The 17,884-nt window shown below is 36.7% G+C and overlaps 2 protein-coding genes across 2 annotated transcripts; both read left to right on the top strand.

Moving 5' to 3' along the window:
* Positions 1 to 515: 515 nt before the first annotated feature.
* Positions 516 to 5,346, top strand: LOC147284394 (beta-1,4-xylosyltransferase IRX14-like). Its single transcript, XM_086245313.1, has 3 exons — positions 516 to 1,699; positions 1,832 to 2,398; positions 4,691 to 5,346. The coding sequence occupies exons 1-3, from the start codon at positions 966 to 968 to the stop codon at positions 4,935 to 4,937; spliced, it is 1,548 nt and encodes a 515-aa protein (XP_086101439.1). The 5' UTR covers positions 516 to 965; the 3' UTR covers positions 4,938 to 5,346.
* A 9,158-nt stretch (positions 5,347 to 14,504) lies between these two features.
* LOC147284393 (cysteine proteinase1) lies at positions 14,505 to 17,267 on the top strand. The gene is made up of 4 exons (XM_086243101.1): positions 14,505 to 15,057; positions 16,095 to 16,330; positions 16,431 to 16,571; positions 16,761 to 17,267. Exons 1-4 carry the CDS (start codon positions 14,586 to 14,588, stop codon positions 17,007 to 17,009), a joined length of 1,098 nt encoding a protein of 365 aa, XP_086099227.1. The 5' UTR covers positions 14,505 to 14,585; the 3' UTR covers positions 17,010 to 17,267.
* Positions 17,268 to 17,884: the final 617 nt, after the last annotated feature.

The raw sequence follows: 17,884 nt of genomic DNA, 5'->3' as shown, positions 1-17,884 counted from the left end.
CCAACACCTAACCTGGTTCATGTTACAACCTACTCTTTCATGCTAATTAGGACTTTAGGCATCCTATTAGATTTCATATCTACACACATTTGGTAGCATTTAATTACAAACAAAGACAAACCAAAAAATTGGATCTTCCTTCCTAATCCTACAAACAAACCGTTTTTTCAATGAGTCAACAACTCCCGTGCGGTTATTTTTCAATTACCATTTACCAACTTCCCAAAACAAGCAATTAATTTTGTTGTCCAAGAAAAAAGAAAGTTTTTGCCCAAAAAAAAAAAAAAAAAGAAAGTTCGAAACGCACCGTTTCCATGCCCAAACCCAGTTGGTCCGTCTGTCTCTCTCACTCCACAACCATTAAGTTGACCTTTAAACACGTTGGATAATAAATAAATAAATAATTAATCATAATAAAACATAAAATCGTTGCGTGCGTTAAAAGCGGTTTAATTAATTGAGCAAGAATATGAATATCCAACCAAAGCCTCCGCCTCCCTGTCCGAAATTATTCACTCGGGCAGTCGAGCCCATCTGGGCCCGGGCCTGTATATTTTGGGCCGATGTCTCTCTCCCCCTCCTCTTTTTCTGTCTTCGTTTCACTGTGCGTTGTCTGTATGAAAGTAGACATAAACAAAGAGACTTAATACTGAAAGCTGAAAAGCAAAGCAAACCATTTTTTTTAATTTCATTATTCATTCATTCGTAAACTCTAAGAAATGTTTGATTAAACAAACAAATCACAGCTTAAATTCTTCAACTAGCTTCAAAGCAACTCAAGATCAGACATAGTGAAGAAGAAGAAGAAGAAGACCACACACACACACACACCAAACTTCCAATTCTCACCTCCCACCAGCTTCTTCTGCTTTCTCACTCTAACAGCCCAGGGGTAGAGAGAGAGAGAGAGAGAGAGAGAGAGAGAGAGAGATAGAGATAGAGAGAGAGAGAGAGAGAGAGAGAGGATGAAGCTCTCGGCGTTGCACCAGAGCTACATCAACCGACGGAGCAACAGCTTCAGAGGATCGGCGCCGTTGGATGGCTCATCGGACGGCGGGATGAAGTCGCCGGCGACGGTGTTCTGGCTTGTGCTCCACGGACTCTGCTGCCTAATTAGCCTCGTCCTCGGATTCCGCTTCTCTCGCCTCGTCTTCTTCTTCCTCTTCTCCACCTCCGCCACGAATCTGTACACGGTGCCGTTTCGTTCCGCTACCGAGCTCACCGGAACCCTAGACCTCCACTCCGTCGCGAATCCGGTCACGAATCTCGAGTTCACGCTGAACCGGAGCTCCAGCAGCAGCAGCCGGGTCGTGGTGGGCCGGCACGGGATCCGAATCCGTCCCTGGCCCCACCCGAACCCGACCGAGACCATGAAGGCGCACCGCATCATCGAGACGGTTCAGAGGGAGCAGAGGAGGCAGTTCGGAGTCAACAATCCCAAAACGGTCGTTGCGGTCACGCCCACGTATGCGCGGACCTTCCAGGCGCTTCATTTGACTGGCGTTATGCACTCGCTCATGCTCGTCCCTTACGACGTCGTTTGGATCGTCGTCGAGGCCGGTGGGGTCACCAATGAGACCGCTTCCATTCTCTCCAAGTCGGGGATCCGGATCGTCCACGTCGGGTTTGATCAGCGGATGCCCAATACTTGGGATGGCCGCCACCGCTTGGAGGCTCGGATGCGGCTTCACGCTTTGAGGTGAATTCTTGAGTGCTTCATTTTTTTGTTTAATTTATTGTGAGAATTAAAGCAATTGAAGATATCTTTAGTTTTGGAATTTGAGTTGCGTTTAGTTTATGGATTTGACTTTGTGATTGTGTGATGGAGCAGAATTGTGAGAGAGCAGAAGCTGGATGGGATTGTGATGTTTGCGGACGATAGTAATATGCACAGTATGGAGCTTTTTGATGAAATTCAGAATGTGAAATGGTTTGGTGCTGTTTCAGTTGGAATACTTGCTCATTCAGATAATGTGGATGAATCGTCTGAGTCCATGGTTCAGAACAAGGAGGATGGGGAGAACCAGAACCCACCAATGCCTATTCAAGGTCCTGCTTGTAACTCATCCAATATGTTGGTTGGTTGGCACACCTTTAATTCCTTGCCATATGTGGGAAAGACTGCAAACTACATTGATGATAGAGCGCCTGTGCTTCCCAGGAAGCTGGAGTGGGCTGGGTTTGTGTTGAATTCCCGGTTGCTTTGGAGTGAAGCTGAAGATAAACCAGAGTGGGTCAAGGATCTAGACAGTTTAGGTGGGGTTGATGAGGATATTGGGAGTCCTCTATTCTTGTTGAAGGACCCGTCTATGGTCGAGCCACTTGGAAGTTGCGGGCGTCAAGTTTTGCTCTGGTGGCTCCGCGTTGAAGCCCGTTTTGATAGTAAATTTCCTTCCAGGTTAGTCTTTGACCTTTTGCTCTATTGTTCAGTATTAGTCCTATTGATTTTGCACAATTTATTAGTTCATTTTGACACTGTAAGTAGTAACAACATAGTGGTGATTAATGTATTGCTTGGGCAAGTTATCTTGGGTCTCTTCATTAATACTATTTTCATTTTCATCATCTTAAACATATCAACTCACCAGGACGTTAGCGTTCCCTTGAACTTGTACATCTTATATTGCTCTATTGTTGGACCTTTGCTTGAATATGTTACATACCTTGTATGATTTATTGACCTGTTGATGACCAGCATGCCCTGGTGATGCACCATCCTTGTCCATGTGCTGAACATTTGTTTGTAGCTTAAAGATAGATGCTTCACTATTTACTAATAATGTCCTATGATCTTGATGGAGTGATGTATGCATATACAATACGCAACTTCTTGATAATTTTAGAAAGTCTTTATGAATAATATAGGTAGATATTTCCCATCCAATTTACTACTCAGGAAACTTCTCTTTTCAACACTCAAGTTGTTCGCCTAGATTTAGGGAGCTTTTATTTTCCAACTCTCAGTACATTATTGCTGTCATTGTCATCTGTGTAACATATCTCATGTCTTTTGGTGCCATGGTGCTCTGAGTAAAAAAAAATCCCCATTTACTGTTTCCATTCCCATAGTAGTGCTACCTAGTTGCTGACCTTGCTTAAACCAGGCAAGATTTGCCATGTCCTTTCCATCTCAAATCTCCAAATGTTACCACACTTTTCTGGATCCAATGCATTAAAGTGGATAATTGACTTTTCCATTTGGTTCTTTTGGCTATTTATTTGCTGAGTTTGCTAATAACTGGCAACATGTGCTATTGTAAATATAAAGGCCACTACGTTTCAGGACTTGACTCAACTTAGCTCAGCATAGCTTTCACCCCTACTCATTAGTCATATTGCATTAAGAAATCAATGCAAGTATTTAAAGCTATTTAATGGATGGGCGATTTAAATGATCCCAACAAGTCCAACCTGTTGTAACGTTCAGATTCAAAAGACATATGGCCTATCCATTTTAACTCAGTGTATTATTTTGATACATATTAGAGTAGTGTTTGATGAGGCCACGTCATAAACTGAATATTATCCAGCTAGAGGTGCAAGTATTGGACTTGAAGTGGCCTAAGTTGAAATAGACTTGAAGTGGCCTAAGTTGAAATAAAATGTGACTTTATCAGTCGAAAGAATGTGTGGCCTGTGTAGGCCTCACATTAAATCGGGAATCTCAAGAGTTAGGGTATGGGAATCATTCCCACAAGAAAGAAGCATTATTTTTTCTTGTAATACAACAATTGTACCTATCATTCTTATAATACCCAAAATACCCTTTAAGACAATGCTTAGTATTTTATTTTCAGCGTCTTGTAAGACAATTGATCAGATGCTTCACAATCCTTCTATTACAATTAGCACCAAGAATTACGGTATTTATAAAAATATATATTATTAAAAGTATATATATATATTTATAATTGTTGTCCCACATCCTAATAGTTAAATTTTTGGGAAGTGATAACCAAAAAAGAATCCTTGCTATTTCAACCTCCTAATTTAGTAATTTATATTGAATTCTACCTCTTGAGCTCTGCAGTGGTTCATATGTGAGGGTTGGAGTGTTACAGATGTGATTGTTGTCCTATATTTTAATAGAGTTGTTTTCTAATTGATGTCCATACACCTTTTGTGAATTTGCATTCTGTTTGATGTTTTCATATATTATGATGTACTTTATGAGTATTGTTCCTAATCTCAAGTATGTTAGTTCCATCCTTGATATGTTATAGATTAGAGTTTGTAATATTGGCCAAAAAAAAAAAAGAGTTTGTAATCGTGTTAAAACTTAAAAGTCCCCCCCCCCCCCCTCTCTCTCTCTCTCTCTCTCTCTCTGTTTCTTGGCTAAGGGTATTCTAGTCTTACATTCTGATTGGAAACTTGAACCTCATGCCTTTATGAACTTATACAACCGTACCTAGTGTTTAGTTTTGGTGTTTTTATGCTTACATTGGACATCCTTTTTTCACAGCAAAAGTTAATAATTGTGGGTAAGGATGCTGGTGGTTTGTTTATTGAACTCTAGTGATCTGGTAGTCAATAGTGAGATTTATCTTACTAGATATGCTTAATACCTTTTCATCCATGAGCCTTCATATATTATTGTATTAACGTTTGATTCTCCATTTTGTCAACTTTTATCACGTACCTTGTTTCTTCTTCTCTCCATTTGAACATTAGTTTGAATTTTTCCGTACAGATGGACAATTGATCCTCCTTTGGAAATCACTGTACCATCAAAACATACACCATGGCCTGATGCTCCTCCTGAACTCCCATCTAATGGAAAAGTAGAAACTGGAATTGAAGAGCGAACAGTCACTACAGTGAAGCATTCTACAAAAATTCGAACACCCAGATCGAAGAGAAGTTCTCGGAGCAAGAGAAAGCACGAGACAAAAACAATAGACATGCAGGCTTCTGCAAGGCATACTGAACAGAATTAAAAAATTTTCCATGGACGCCCAAAACATATACTGCTGTGTGAATTTGAGACTTCGGTCTTCAGCATCAAGAAAATTTAGTTGAAGAGGCAAGAGAAGCAAATGGTCTCACCGGGTATGGCAAGGCACCTGTAATAGGGGGGCAGTTGATATGTGCATTTGAGTTTGATTCTCACCTTAGTTTCACAATTTTTTGTTTGTTTATCTGGGATTTGGGTGCTTGATATTCTGGCCTCACGCAAAAGTCTGTTGACCGAGTCTTGCTGCATCTGCTGCATCGTAGGAAGTTGTAACTGATATGCCTCAAAGTCTTATACATATTTTCTAAATAGGAATTATAGAGTTGTGTTCAGTTGGAGTTGGTTGATACGATACCAAATGTAATAAAATTTCCTTTCATTTCAAAGAATAATGCTATTCTTACCACATTTCTTATACCACATTCTTATACCATCTCACATGTCATTACTTTATTGGACAAAGTTTTTCTTTTTCTTTTTGGGTTTTTATTTTTATTTTTTAGTATCCAATGTATGAATGCCATGTAAGTTGCCACATAAGGTGGTATGAAATTATGGTATAAAAATGTGGTATATCTAGCACTACTGCATTTCAAAACAATGACTTTATGATTGTACTTGAAGCAGACGTCAGCCCAGGAGCAATTGCCGGAACTGACTATTGTAAGGTAAACTTCCATTGATATATCTTCATAATGTATCCACAAACTCTGAATGGGATGAGTTTGGCCCATTGGCCATTGTGACCATTGGTTTAGCTATATGCTCTGCCGCCAACATATGAACAAAATCTTACGAATTAAATAGAAGTTATTTTTAATGCAAGAACGATAAAAGTTACTTGGCCAAAAAAAAAAAAAAGAATGATAAAAGTTATTGAAATGGTTTTTTTGTTTTTAACGAATTTAACTATGTGACTGCATGATTGTCACAATTTTTTTAGGGTGCTTTAATTAAGAACCTAAAATAAAAAAGAAAGTTAAGCCAAATTTCAGTCGGTCCAAAATTGAAGTAGAAACTGTCCACCGAGCACTCAGCAGATACATTTGCAACCTAAAACATGCATATACAATCTAAAAAAATGCATCTACAATCAAGGAGTGAAATTTCGAAAATTTCGGCGAAATTTTCGTTTTTAGGGGTCCCAAAATTTTATACCATATCCGTTAATTTTCGTTAACTTTTCGGCGAAATTTCGGTAAAATTTCGGCCGAAATTTCGAAGCAGTTTCACGTGCAATTTTGTAAAATGTCGGCGAAATTTTGCGACTGTCTCTGCCTTTCGGTCGTCCACATCACCTTGGCGCCGAGAAAGTCGTCTTCGATGGTCTGGCTGTTGGGGTCGAGCTTGAGGACGATCTCGTTGTGCTTTTTGCCAGTGACGAGGTGGGGGAGGAGGCGAGCGACGGCGCGAGGTTGGCTGAGGAAGGAGGGATGAGGCGAGCGGGCTGGCTGGGGAAGGAGGGAGGAGGCAAGCCGCAGGTGCGGGCGGCGCAAGGAGTGGGTTTTGGTCGCGGGAGGTGGGCGTAGATCACTGGGCGTCTGGGCAAGGAGGGGAGAAGGAAAGGAAGAGTGGAAGACCACTGGGCGTCTGGGCACTGGGGGAGGAAGCGGAAAAGGAAAGAAAAAATGAGGAAGGTCACGGGGGAAGAAGAGGAAAAGGAAAAAAAAAAAAAAAAAAAAGAAAGGAAAAGGAAAAAAAAAAAAGAGAAAAAAAAAAGAAAAAAAAGAAAGGAAAGAAAAAAAAAGAAGAGAAAAGGAAAGAAAAAAAAAGAAGAGAAAAAAGGAAAGATTTTTTTTTTTTTTTTTTTTTTTAAGATAGATTGAGATTTAGAGTCTTTAGGCAATTGGAAAGAAAAAAAAAGGTTTGAGATTTTATTTGGGGTTTGATCTGGTCATTTTGGTGTTTCGTTTAGTTGTAACTTGTAAACATAAATTATGAAAAAGAAATTTATCCCCTTATCATGAAGTTTCATTTCCTTAATGTTTTGGTTTTCCAATTTTGATAATTTGTAAAATTGAAAGTTTAGGTAAACAGTTGTCGCCGCTGCTGTCATCGGATTGGTTCTATTTTAACCCAATTCGACTTAATTTAACTATTGAAGACCATTTCCAAGTCCCTTTGAGTAAACTTGCTACTTTCCGTTGCCACATTGGTGATTTATTCGTGTAATTTTATTATGTAATTATTAATTAGTGACCCATTTTTTTAACTGTATTTGTCTACAGCGCGCATTATATTCACCTTATATCACATGAAACCTACTATATAATTTGGTTTCTTTAATGTTTTTTATCAATGTAGTAGATAATATGTTAAATAAGCATATGGTCAAATTTCATTCAAAATTTCCGTATTTTGATAATAATTTCCGTCGTTTTTGTCTAATTTTGTCGAAATCGAAATTTTAATCGAAATTTTCTCGAAACCGAAATTTTACTCCTTGTCTGCAACCTAAAAAAAGCATATGCAAGCTAAAAAATGCATCTCTGCATCTGCATCTACCGAGCGCTCAGCAAGCTGCCAAGCCCTCGGTACCCTGTCGAGCGCTCGATGGATCTAGATATGCATCTGCATATTGTTAGGTCGCAGATACATCTTTTTAGGTTGCAGATGCATGCAAATACATCTGCATATGATGGGCAGATGCAAATGCATCTACATTCACCGAGCGCTCGGCAATGTAATTTTTCGACCCCACGTGCGTACACGGACAGATTTGACTAAAACTTACTTTTTTAATTGGTTGAGTTTGTAGTTAAAAATTTTCAAAAATTGAGTTTATGAGTAATTTATTAATTTTGTTATTGAGTCACTATTATTCATAAAATATGAGCTCGAAACAAATGGAGACAAGGCATCATCCACTAGACAGTGTAGATCAAATGGTCATTAGTAGTCACTGTTGTATTTTAGGATTTAAGACTTCACTTTAAAGTTTAGCCTTTATCTATTAATGATTGTATTTATTTTTTAATAAACAAAAAAAATTCAAAAGATATTATCAAGGTCCCACATATCTGATGAGATTCTTGTTACCCGACAGGACGGAGATGGTAATGGCAAACCCGGCCCGTTGCCATTCCTAACTCTCAAGCTATATTTAAAGCCTTTAACGCTAAATTCCAGGGCATTCCTTTCTCCAACCGCTTGCAGGTTCGTTACGCTTGTTTTGCTTGCGTTTTTATTTTTGTTTTTTTGGCTAAATTATGGTTTTGGTATGGTAATTGTAGCTTTAATTGTCTCAATTTTAGTACCATATTTACTAATGTTTTTAATTTCTTAATTTTGTAAGTTTTTGAACCTGAAAAGTCCATTTTACCGAACAAGTGCAATTTTTTTGATGGAATGAACCCGTGAGGGGGCATCAGAGGAGTAAATTAAACTTTTTAGGTAAAAAAGTTGACGAAATCAAGCAATTGGACCGCATTTAAAACTTTTTAGTAAACAATTGAAACTACACATATGGTGGTACTTGGTCTAAACTACATGTACCAAAATCATAATTTGGCCTTCTTTTTTTCAAAGTGTTTTCATTTTGAGTTTTGAAATGAATGAATTGGCTCCGCTTTCTTGATTAATGCGCTTATTGAGTAATTTAGAATTATCAGTGAACACGGTCATTTAGAAAGAATGCAAACAAGGAATTGTGTTTGTTTGTGTTGTAATGTTGTATGTTATGTGTTTTTAGTGAATTGCATCAAATAGGTGTTCTTTGCCATATCCACAGGTTATTCAAGGAGATGTGCTCAAGACTGCGCTTCCCTACTTTGATATATGTGTGGCAAACATCCCTTAACAAATCTCATCTCCCCTCACCTTCAAGTTATTGAGTCACCAACCTGCTTTCAGATGTGCCATCATAATGTTCCAGAGGGAATTTGCAATGAGACTGGTTGCACAGCCTGGGGAAATGGAGATGGATGATGATGGAGATCATGGTAATGCAGAAGGTGAGACATCTGAATTCAAAGAAAATATTATGAGGGTGTTGAAGAAGGGAGATTTCGAAGACAAGAGGTCATCCAAGCTCACTTCACATAAATTCTTAGACCTACTATCTTTGTTCAACGATGCTGGTATACACTTCTCCTGATTTTATGAATGTTGTTCTCTTTTTCTTTTGTTTAAGATTATATCCAACCCAATTTTGCTAGGGTTCAAGTCTTTTCTTCATGTTCTAGTTTGGTTTTTTAATGTTTTAATTTGTAAGAAACAACTGGATAATTTCGTTTGAAATTATGTAGATGGTTTTCCAATTTTACTTTCCAAATTTCCAATGCATTTGAATATGTTCACCTGGCTAAGCCAGACTCCTGTTTAGTTCAACTACATTAGATAAATAAGTCAACATTATTTCAAGTATCATACATAGACATCCATTAAAACATTTGGATTTCACTCCATGTAGAAACTGTGTTTCATCCATTTTGGTTGCTGCTAAGAGAAGATATTTTATACCATGTAGCTTGAGCAAGTCCACATGAGTACATGACATGAGCTGGACCTGCATGCTTTGGGGTGGATTGTGTACTTGCAGAAATATCTTAAGATTGCAAGTTTTAGAGTGGCTTGGACTTGCAGTAGTTAATTGTGCATGCAGTTGTGTTCGAGTTGTTTTGGCTTTGCTTGTTAATTTGTTGTTTCAGATTTGCAGTTGGAGATTCCTTGCTCTAGGTTTGTCTAGCTTGTGCTTTGCATAATTGGCTTATATTCAGATTTCAGACTGAACCATACATATTTTGCTCTGGTTCTCTGGTTTTGGCTAGCTGTACACTTGTTCTGTCTTCTTCAATTCATGGCCTTGTCTAGAAAATCAAGGTGAAGTTGAGGAGTTATTAGTTAAGTGTTTAATTTACTATGTTGCAGTTGCGTTGTTCAATGAGAGGGCCTTATGTCTTTGATGGCTTGGATCTTATTTTTTGGCTCACGATGGAGAATGGTTCATTTTGTGCAGCTTGCTCCTGCATCTATATATGCTCATGGTCATCTAGAGCCAATCTCCATGTAAAAATTGTTCATAGCGTTTGTCGGGAAGTCTTACATATATCCTCGATGATGAAATGAAGCTTCTAATGAATGGTTTTGACTTTTGAATGTTGTATAGCGTTTGTTAATTTATTGGGAGTTGTCATTATAATAAATCGCTGGCTTGCTTTTCATGTTTGTTGAGCTTTTAGACTTGAAAAGAGAGTTGCAAGGGAGTTGAAAAGAATAGCTTTCTGCACCCCTTGGCCAAAAAAAAAAAAAAGAATAGCTTTCTGCACCGACCCAAAAGACAGGGGGAGCACTACTTTCGCCTTGGGCCCATTTCTGTATAAAGAACTCTACTAAAGTCCTTTTCCTTAGACCCAATTGCTTTTTCTTTTTTCTTTTAATAAAATATCAATGAAATTCTTATCAAACCCTAGGAAAAAGGGGATTTATTATTTTATCTTGAAAATGGCCTAATAAATTTCTCTTTCAAAGTTCCAAAACAAAAAAAGAAAAAGGCCATTACAAAGGGAGAAGATATAAAAATGCCCTAGTATATGTATGAAAGGAATCCGTTTTGGGAGTTTATGTATGATGACTGGTAGCATATTCATGAGGGTGGACAGGTACATCGTATAGTGATGAGGGAGAGTCAGAGACAATGCAGCATGGGATTGGTTATGGCTGGAGATGGAGCATCGATTGATTTGCTTAGATGACCATACTGATCGTTTAGACTGTTAGTTGGATATAACATGACCCAACCCAACTAACATTCCAGGGCATCATGGACATTGGACAATATTGAAGTTGACATTCAATATATTGGATAAGGAAGCCTGTGGCTTGTGCACTTAAACCATGCCAATTCTTGTGCACATGCCTATATGCTTTGCTCTTTATGAAAAGGACATGGATAATTTATATATTGAGCCAGTTTTAATGTGAATTCACATTTACAAATTGAAGAGGAGCATGTTATTATCTTCTCATTGAAGTTTTCTATCTATGCAAATTATAAGTTTTTTGAAGAAAAAAGGAGAACCTAAATGGGTGAAGTTGCCGTTGTTTTATCAAATTCTCAAAGGAATGTTTCATTTTCGTTTTGCTAAAATGCGAACCAAATTTTAAGGACTCAATTGTAAAGTTCTAAAGTCAAAAGACCCAAATGAGAAATATGTTAAAATTTAAGAGACATTAATATATTTGAACCTTCTTTTTTTTTGGTATAACATATGAATTCAAATTCAAAAAGTATAATAATCCGAAATCCAATAATTTATTAAGGTAAGAAAATGATCTAAATTTGTGCAAGTGGACGTTATAATGAAATTGGTGAATGAACCTACCTATTATGTTTCTAGTTTCATGCACTTCTGTGCAATATAATGGGAGTTAATGTAATAAAAACAAAAAGTTGTATAAAAATAAAAGAAGAAATGAATCAGATCATAGACCTTTTTAAAAAAGAAAAATCAGAAATATACTCTCATGCGCCTTTTACTTTTCTTTGATACTTAACCTACCCTTCTTCGCACACAGTTCCAGCTTGACTGGTAGCTAGTTTGGAGAAAGCTTGCCTCTAAGTTAACCAGTAAAGGCATGCCACGTGGCAAGAACTCATTTGGTGCGCGCAGGCAAAGATCTTCCCTCAACTTGGGCATTTGTTCAAAGTTCCCAAAACCCATTATTTATGGGTTGCAGCCTCAGCTTGCGTGCTTCTCTGTCCTCCATATTCCACACATTGCACGCTTAAATAACTAATTACCCTCTGCCAAAAGGATTCGGGACCGCCCTCAATTTCTGGACTCTCGTCACCAACTAGTAACTACCACCCACATGGTGTACCAGTTTTGCTCCAATATTTTCACCTCAAATTTATATCAAAAATTGGTCGGTAGTGGGTACTTGGATCAAAGGACCCTTTGAGAGTACTCTAAGGTGATCTCATCTTTTCAAATTTTGATTTCGGCAATGTCAATATATGATCGGAACCGTTCACTTTTTAAATAATTCATTAAAGATTATTTCTGTAAATAATCAAATTAATCAAAAATCGTTTAATTATATAACTTTTGTCAATTAAGTAGAAAAAATCGATAATTCCAATTAAAAAGTGATTTTTTGACCAAATCGTTGATTTTTCTTTTTTAATTGACAATAGTTATATAATCAAACGATTTCCGATTGAATTGATTTTTTACAGAGATGATCTATATTAAGTAATCTAAAAAGTAAACGGTTCCGATCATGTACCCGCATTACTAAAATTGCGATTTTGGGGGTGGGGTGACCCAAGTATTGTCCTTAAAAATTTATCTAAACGAGAAAAATTACTAATCTAATAGTTTTTTTGTTTTTTTGTTACATTAGAGAGAATCGAAACCCTAAACTTAGCTTAATCCAAACACATATTTCACCCACTCACACCACTTGAACTAACCTCAAGAGCTTTCACTAATCTAATAGTTAATTGATATTCTTTCGTGAGTCGTGAAAGTTTCATTATCAAACAAATACATGTGTTTTAAACTTTTTGTTCTGATCCAATTTTAAGTGTGGCAATTGACCTATAAAATTTATGTCTTTTTCATTTGTCATGATATTATAACAATCTATTTGTGAAACTACTATAACAAGAGTAATAAAATATCATAAAGTTGAAAAGAGTTCGATCGAAGATGTTTTTTAAGATATTTTAAATTGGCGTAACTTTAAACTTTCGTATTTGTTTTGAGCCCATAATATGTCGTTTCCAATGGAACAATTAGTTTTAAGCAAAATAAGCCTTGTTTAAGGGGTTAAAAGCACATTTTAAGTTTTTAATAAATTTTCAATGTTTTATTTTCCAATTATAATAAGATTGTGTTTTCCTTTCCTATTAGGATTAGGTTTAGTGTATATAGTATTTAAACTCTTATTCTAGGTTTTCTTTCATAACTGTTGTATATTTTGAAACTTGTTGATCCATATAATGTGATCTTGATCTTGCTGGTGAACATTACAATTGTTGATGGGAAATACTAGGAAACCTACCATCTAGTGTATCATTTCTCTAATACAAATAAGGCCCCGTTTGGGATTGCGGTGGAGGACCCAAAAGCTACTGTGAATGACAATTCTCAATCACCTACAGCAGTTTTGGTGTTTGGTAAAAAAATAAAAAACTGCTTTCCCCCACAATTCTCAACTCCCCACAGCAAAAACAGAAAGCAGGTTTTTAGGTGCTTTTGAAAACTGCAGTGAATCACAACAATAATGAATATTTTATTTTACCCATATTACCCATATTGATTTCTATAATTTATATTTGTTTATTTTAAATTAAAAAATATGCTCATTGTTAGTTATATTTTATATTGTGATAATTAATTATGATATTTTATTTGTACGATTAAAATTAAGGTCCACTGACTTTAGGTACCAAATTATAATGTTTTTTCATTTGAACTACTAAAACATTTATGTCATTTCACTTTAAGTACTAAATTTCAGTTTAGGTACCAACTTCAAAAAATATAGTTATATCAAACTGTGACTGTCTAACAATCATAACTTTTTTATTGATTTGTTGTTTTTTCAATATTTGTAAGGCTTAAACTTTAATGTTTAGTCTTTGGATTATAGGACTTCATCTCCCAAACCTAAATCAAAATTATGAAACCCTTAAAAATTTTGATTTTTTATAAATTTTAAATAGTCACAACTGTGACTATTCGACAATTACAACTGTAACTGTTCGACAGTCACAACTGTATAACAAACTGATTTGTAACCTAATCCAAAATGTTTTACTCTAGATTAGTACCTAAACTAAAAAAATTAGTGTCTTACTGCTTTACTAAAAAACTATTGATATTTGGTATTTAATCCTAATTTTCTATTAAAATTATAATATACTTAAAAAAATAATAGGAATACTTATTTAATAAAGTTGGTCTTAAAAAAATTAATGCTAACAAAAAGTTGTAGCCACAAATTTAAAAGATAAGTAAAAAAATATTTTAGTTTTACCAAACAAATAAGTAAAATATACTTTCAGAATCATGTCTATTTTAGTAATTATACACAGTCACAACACTTTTACATTAACATTTACCAAACACTTTTACATTAACATTTACCAAACACTTTGATATTATTTTTTGCACTCACAACACTTTTGAAAACATAGTTTACCAAACACTCAACTGCTGACTTTACTTCACAGCTATTTTACTTCACAGTTATTTTTTTTCACAGCAATACCAAACTGGCCCTAAGTCTCACTTATATTGGTGAATCTTACCTTTATTAAAGAGATGATACACTAGATGGTACAAAGAGATAGTCTTCCTAATAATACCGATTGTTGACAGCCAACCATAATTACCGCGGTGTCAACTATTTTGTTCCGCCTCCTCCTATTTGTCCTTATCCGAAAACACCCCAAATTTTAAACCCAACTCTCCCATACCTTTGTGGTTAAGAAGTCTCCCATAGGGCCATACCCTCTACCACAAACTTAATTGTTTACATTATTTTTCTCCACACTCACAAACCAATATTCTTGAATATTAAACTCTCCCCCTTTTTTCTTTATAAACCCACAACTCCTCCTCACCTCACACCGATCTCATTTGAGAAAAGAAACATAACCCACTCCCAAACCCAAACCATGTCAACAATGTCTTTGCCCACACTCACCCTCCTCCTCCTCCTCTCCTTCACTCTCTCACAAGCCTCAGACATGTCCATACTCAACTACAACCACGGCCAACCCGGTTCGCGAACCGAGGCCGAGGTTAAGCAAATCTACCAGCAATGGCTGGTCAAGCACCAGAAAACATACAACGGGATCGGAGAGGAGGAGAGGAGGTTTCAGATCTTCAAAGACAATTTGAAGTTCGTTGACGAGCATAACGCAGAGAATAGGACTTACAAGGTGGGTTTGAATGCCTTTGCGGACCTCACCAATCAGGAGTACCGGGCCAGGTTCTTGGGCACCCGGACCGACCCGAAACGTCGGGTCATGAAGGCCAAGAACCCCAGCCAGAGGTACGCTGTTCGTGCCGGCGACAAGTTGCCGAAGTCTGTGGATTGGAGGGCCAACGGCGCTGTCAATCCGATCAAAAATCAAGGGAGTTGCGGTGAGTCCTTTGTTTTTTAGCGACTCTTTCTATTTTATTTTTGTTTTAAGTATTTTATTTTTGGGTTGTTTGGTGGGTTAAGGCACCTTCGTTTACATGTGCTTTGTGCAAAGATGGCCACCTAACATAATATATTGACTCTATATGGTTTTTTTAATTTATAAAAAAGCATGCATATTGCCTAAATTCCAAAGTCTAAACTACCCTTTCATGAGTTTGGCTAGACTTGTGTCATGGAGTACTAGTAAGATACCAACTATTATCTCAAATTTTCGCTACTAATTGATGTGGCACATGAACCAAATCGGTCCTATTTAAAAAGTCGAGATAATTAGTCAATTCTAACATGGTTAATCTGATTAATGGTTCTGAATTTATTTAATAATCATGTTATGTTCGAGTTGACACCAGTTGTAAATGAAAAAATCAAATTTAGCAAAACCAAGACAAAATCTTTAGTTTTACAAGGATTCCAACAACAGCAAATGAAGTTTTTTTTTTTTTTAATAGATATGTTCTTCATACAATCCAGTAAATCTACTTGTTTATTATTCTTGAAATCTATATTTAATTTGTATAGCCTTATCTTCTGGTAGAGAACATCTATGATCCATGTGCAGAAAAGTCTTCATATTTGTTTTTTTTAGTCTATGAAGAAAAAGCAAGTGTTAAATAATAATAGTTGAATTTCTTGATCCACGATTCCTCGAAAGGGAGGGAAAGTATTAACTATTAAGTGGAAGGTTGGATAAGGCATGTCAGGCCAATAAGAGACTTGCTAGTAGTTCGGACTTTCGGTTGGAGGTTGTGATTCCTTTTGGAATTTCTTAGTGCTCACGTGAAAACAGAGTATAACTTTTTCTTAAAAAAAAAATTAAAAAGTCTTTTCCTCTTTTTTTTTTTTTTTTTTTTTTTTTTTTCTCCAAGGGGCTATAAGATTGGACCACAAACAAGGCCCACTGAATCTAAGTGGTCCAACCCATGCCCACAAAAACCTTGAAACTTACACTCTGTTTTATCTCTTTTGTTGGGAACAGGTAGTTGCTGGGCATTCTCAACAGTGGCAGCAGTGGAAGGCATAAACCAGATAGTCACAGGTGAATTGGTCTCTCTCTCAGAGCAAGAACTGGTTGACTGTGACAGGACCTACAACGCTGGCTGCAATGGGGGCCTCATGGACTATGCCTTCGATTTCATCATCCAAAACGGTGGGATTGACACTGAACAAGACTACCCTTACAAAGCAGTTGACCAAAAATGTGACGTTTCTCTGGTCAGTATCCATTATGAATACTATTATCCATTCATAATTTTTTTACAATGAGTTTTGTTTTTCTAAACTTGTTTTTTGTTTGGGGACTATGAAATTGCAGGAGAATACCAAGGTTGTTAGCATCGATGGGTACGAGGATGTTCCAGCTTTCGATGAGAAGGCTTTGAAGAAAGCTGTGGCACATCAACCCGTCAGTGTTGCCATTGAAGCTGGTGGCATGGCTCTACAACTCTATCAGTCGGTAAGCAGTCGTCTCTGTTTTTATTGGGAGCTGTTCTTTTGCTACAAGTTATGTTGTCAATTTGAACCACTAACTGACTGAATTTTTGTTTGAATGCATAATTCTAATTAACATATCAAATATTTAATAGAGAACATTATTTGTTTTAATAATCCAATGACTTATGATTTTTTGGTCTTTTCCTTGCAGGGTGTGTTTACTGGTGAATGTGGGTCAGCACTGGACCATGGTGTGGTTGCAGTTGGATATGGTACAGAGAATGGTGTGGACTACTGGCTTGTGAGGAACTCATGGGGCACCAACTGGGGTGAGAGTGGATACTTCAAGATAGAGCGCAATCTGGCCAGCACATACACTGGCAAGTGTGGAATTGCAATGGAGGCTTCTTACCCCACCAAGAATGCCCAAAGCACTGTCAAACTGGTCAGCAGCTCTTGAAGTTTGAAATGAAGGCCTACATGCATATATTGGGCTACTCTGGGCTTGTGGGTACATGGGCCTATGTTCCTTTGGGGCTAAGATTACAAAAGAACTAGGCTATTGATTGTTGTTTATTGGGATAAGTATTGTTTGTAAATAGCTTTAAATTAAATGTTGAAACAGCACCTGGAAAACTGATAGTGGTGCAATTCAATGTCTATTTATTTCAATTGAAAGTTTAGTCTGGATTAATTAGCCAGGCACTTATATGTGCAACTTACTTGTGTTGTCACTGTTGGCGTATTAGTTTTTCATTATTCATAGGAATAACTTGAAACCACTTGATTAATCAGAATGCCACATGTGAAAGTAACCATGAGCTTTGTAAAAAGATTCTGTTCTCACATGGTTTCTTTAATACTTGGTGTATAATGAAAAGAAAAATTCTATAGTGGAACTCTGTTTGACACTGAGGTCATGCTGGATCTATTATCATTTATCAAACTTCAAACTGAAATTCGATGGCAAAACTACTCGAAAGTATTATCATTTATCTGGCAAAACTACTCGAAAGTATTATCATTTATCAAACTTCAAACTGAAATTCGTAGAGAGAGACCATACATATGCTTGAGCTCATTGAGTCATTGGTATATGAGGATGAGCTCAATGCTTTTATGAGTAGAATAATTAAGGATTTCACTCTGTTCTTGCAAATTTATATAAAATTATTTGTCTCACATCTTCACTCAAGCAGTTTCTAAGTATGATACTAATGTGGTATAAAGATATGATATGTCTAATATTACTCTCTATTTTACCTGTAAATCAAGTGCCACTTTGTTAACATAGTGGAAAGAAAGAGGCCACGATTAAACACGAAAAAATGCTTG

This window comes from Dryas octopetala, chromosome 5 (assembly GCF_963921425.1).
Source record: "Dryas octopetala chromosome 5, drDryOcto1.1, whole genome shotgun sequence".
Lineage (NCBI taxonomy): Eukaryota > Viridiplantae > Streptophyta > Magnoliopsida > Rosales > Rosaceae > Dryas > Dryas octopetala.
This window is presented reverse-complemented; position numbering and strand designations above follow the sequence as displayed.

What these genes read in the sequence shown, in the direction of transcription:
- LOC147284393 (XM_086243101.1), top strand. Translation starts at nt 14,586, where the DNA reads ATGTCAACAATGTCTTTGCCCACACTCACCCTCCTCCTCCTCCTCTCC. An exon ending in CAAAAATCAAGGGAGTTGCG is followed by an intron (nt 15,058 to 16,094) that starts GTGAGTCCTTTG and finishes TGTTGGGAACAG; the next exon opens with GTAGTTGCTGGGCATTCTCA. An exon ending in AAAAATGTGACGTTTCTCTG is followed by an intron (nt 16,331 to 16,430) that starts GTCAGTATCCAT and finishes ATGAAATTGCAG; the next exon opens with GAGAATACCAAGGTTGTTAG.
- LOC147284394 (XM_086245313.1), top strand. Translation starts at nt 966, where the DNA reads ATGAAGCTCTCGGCGTTGCACCAGAGCTACATCAACCGACGGAGCAAC. An exon ending in ATGCGGCTTCACGCTTTGAG is followed by an intron (nt 1,700 to 1,831) that starts GTGAATTCTTGA and finishes GTGATGGAGCAG; the next exon opens with AATTGTGAGAGAGCAGAAGC. An exon ending in GATAGTAAATTTCCTTCCAG is followed by an intron (nt 2,399 to 4,690) that starts GTTAGTCTTTGA and finishes TTTTCCGTACAG; the next exon opens with ATGGACAATTGATCCTCCTT.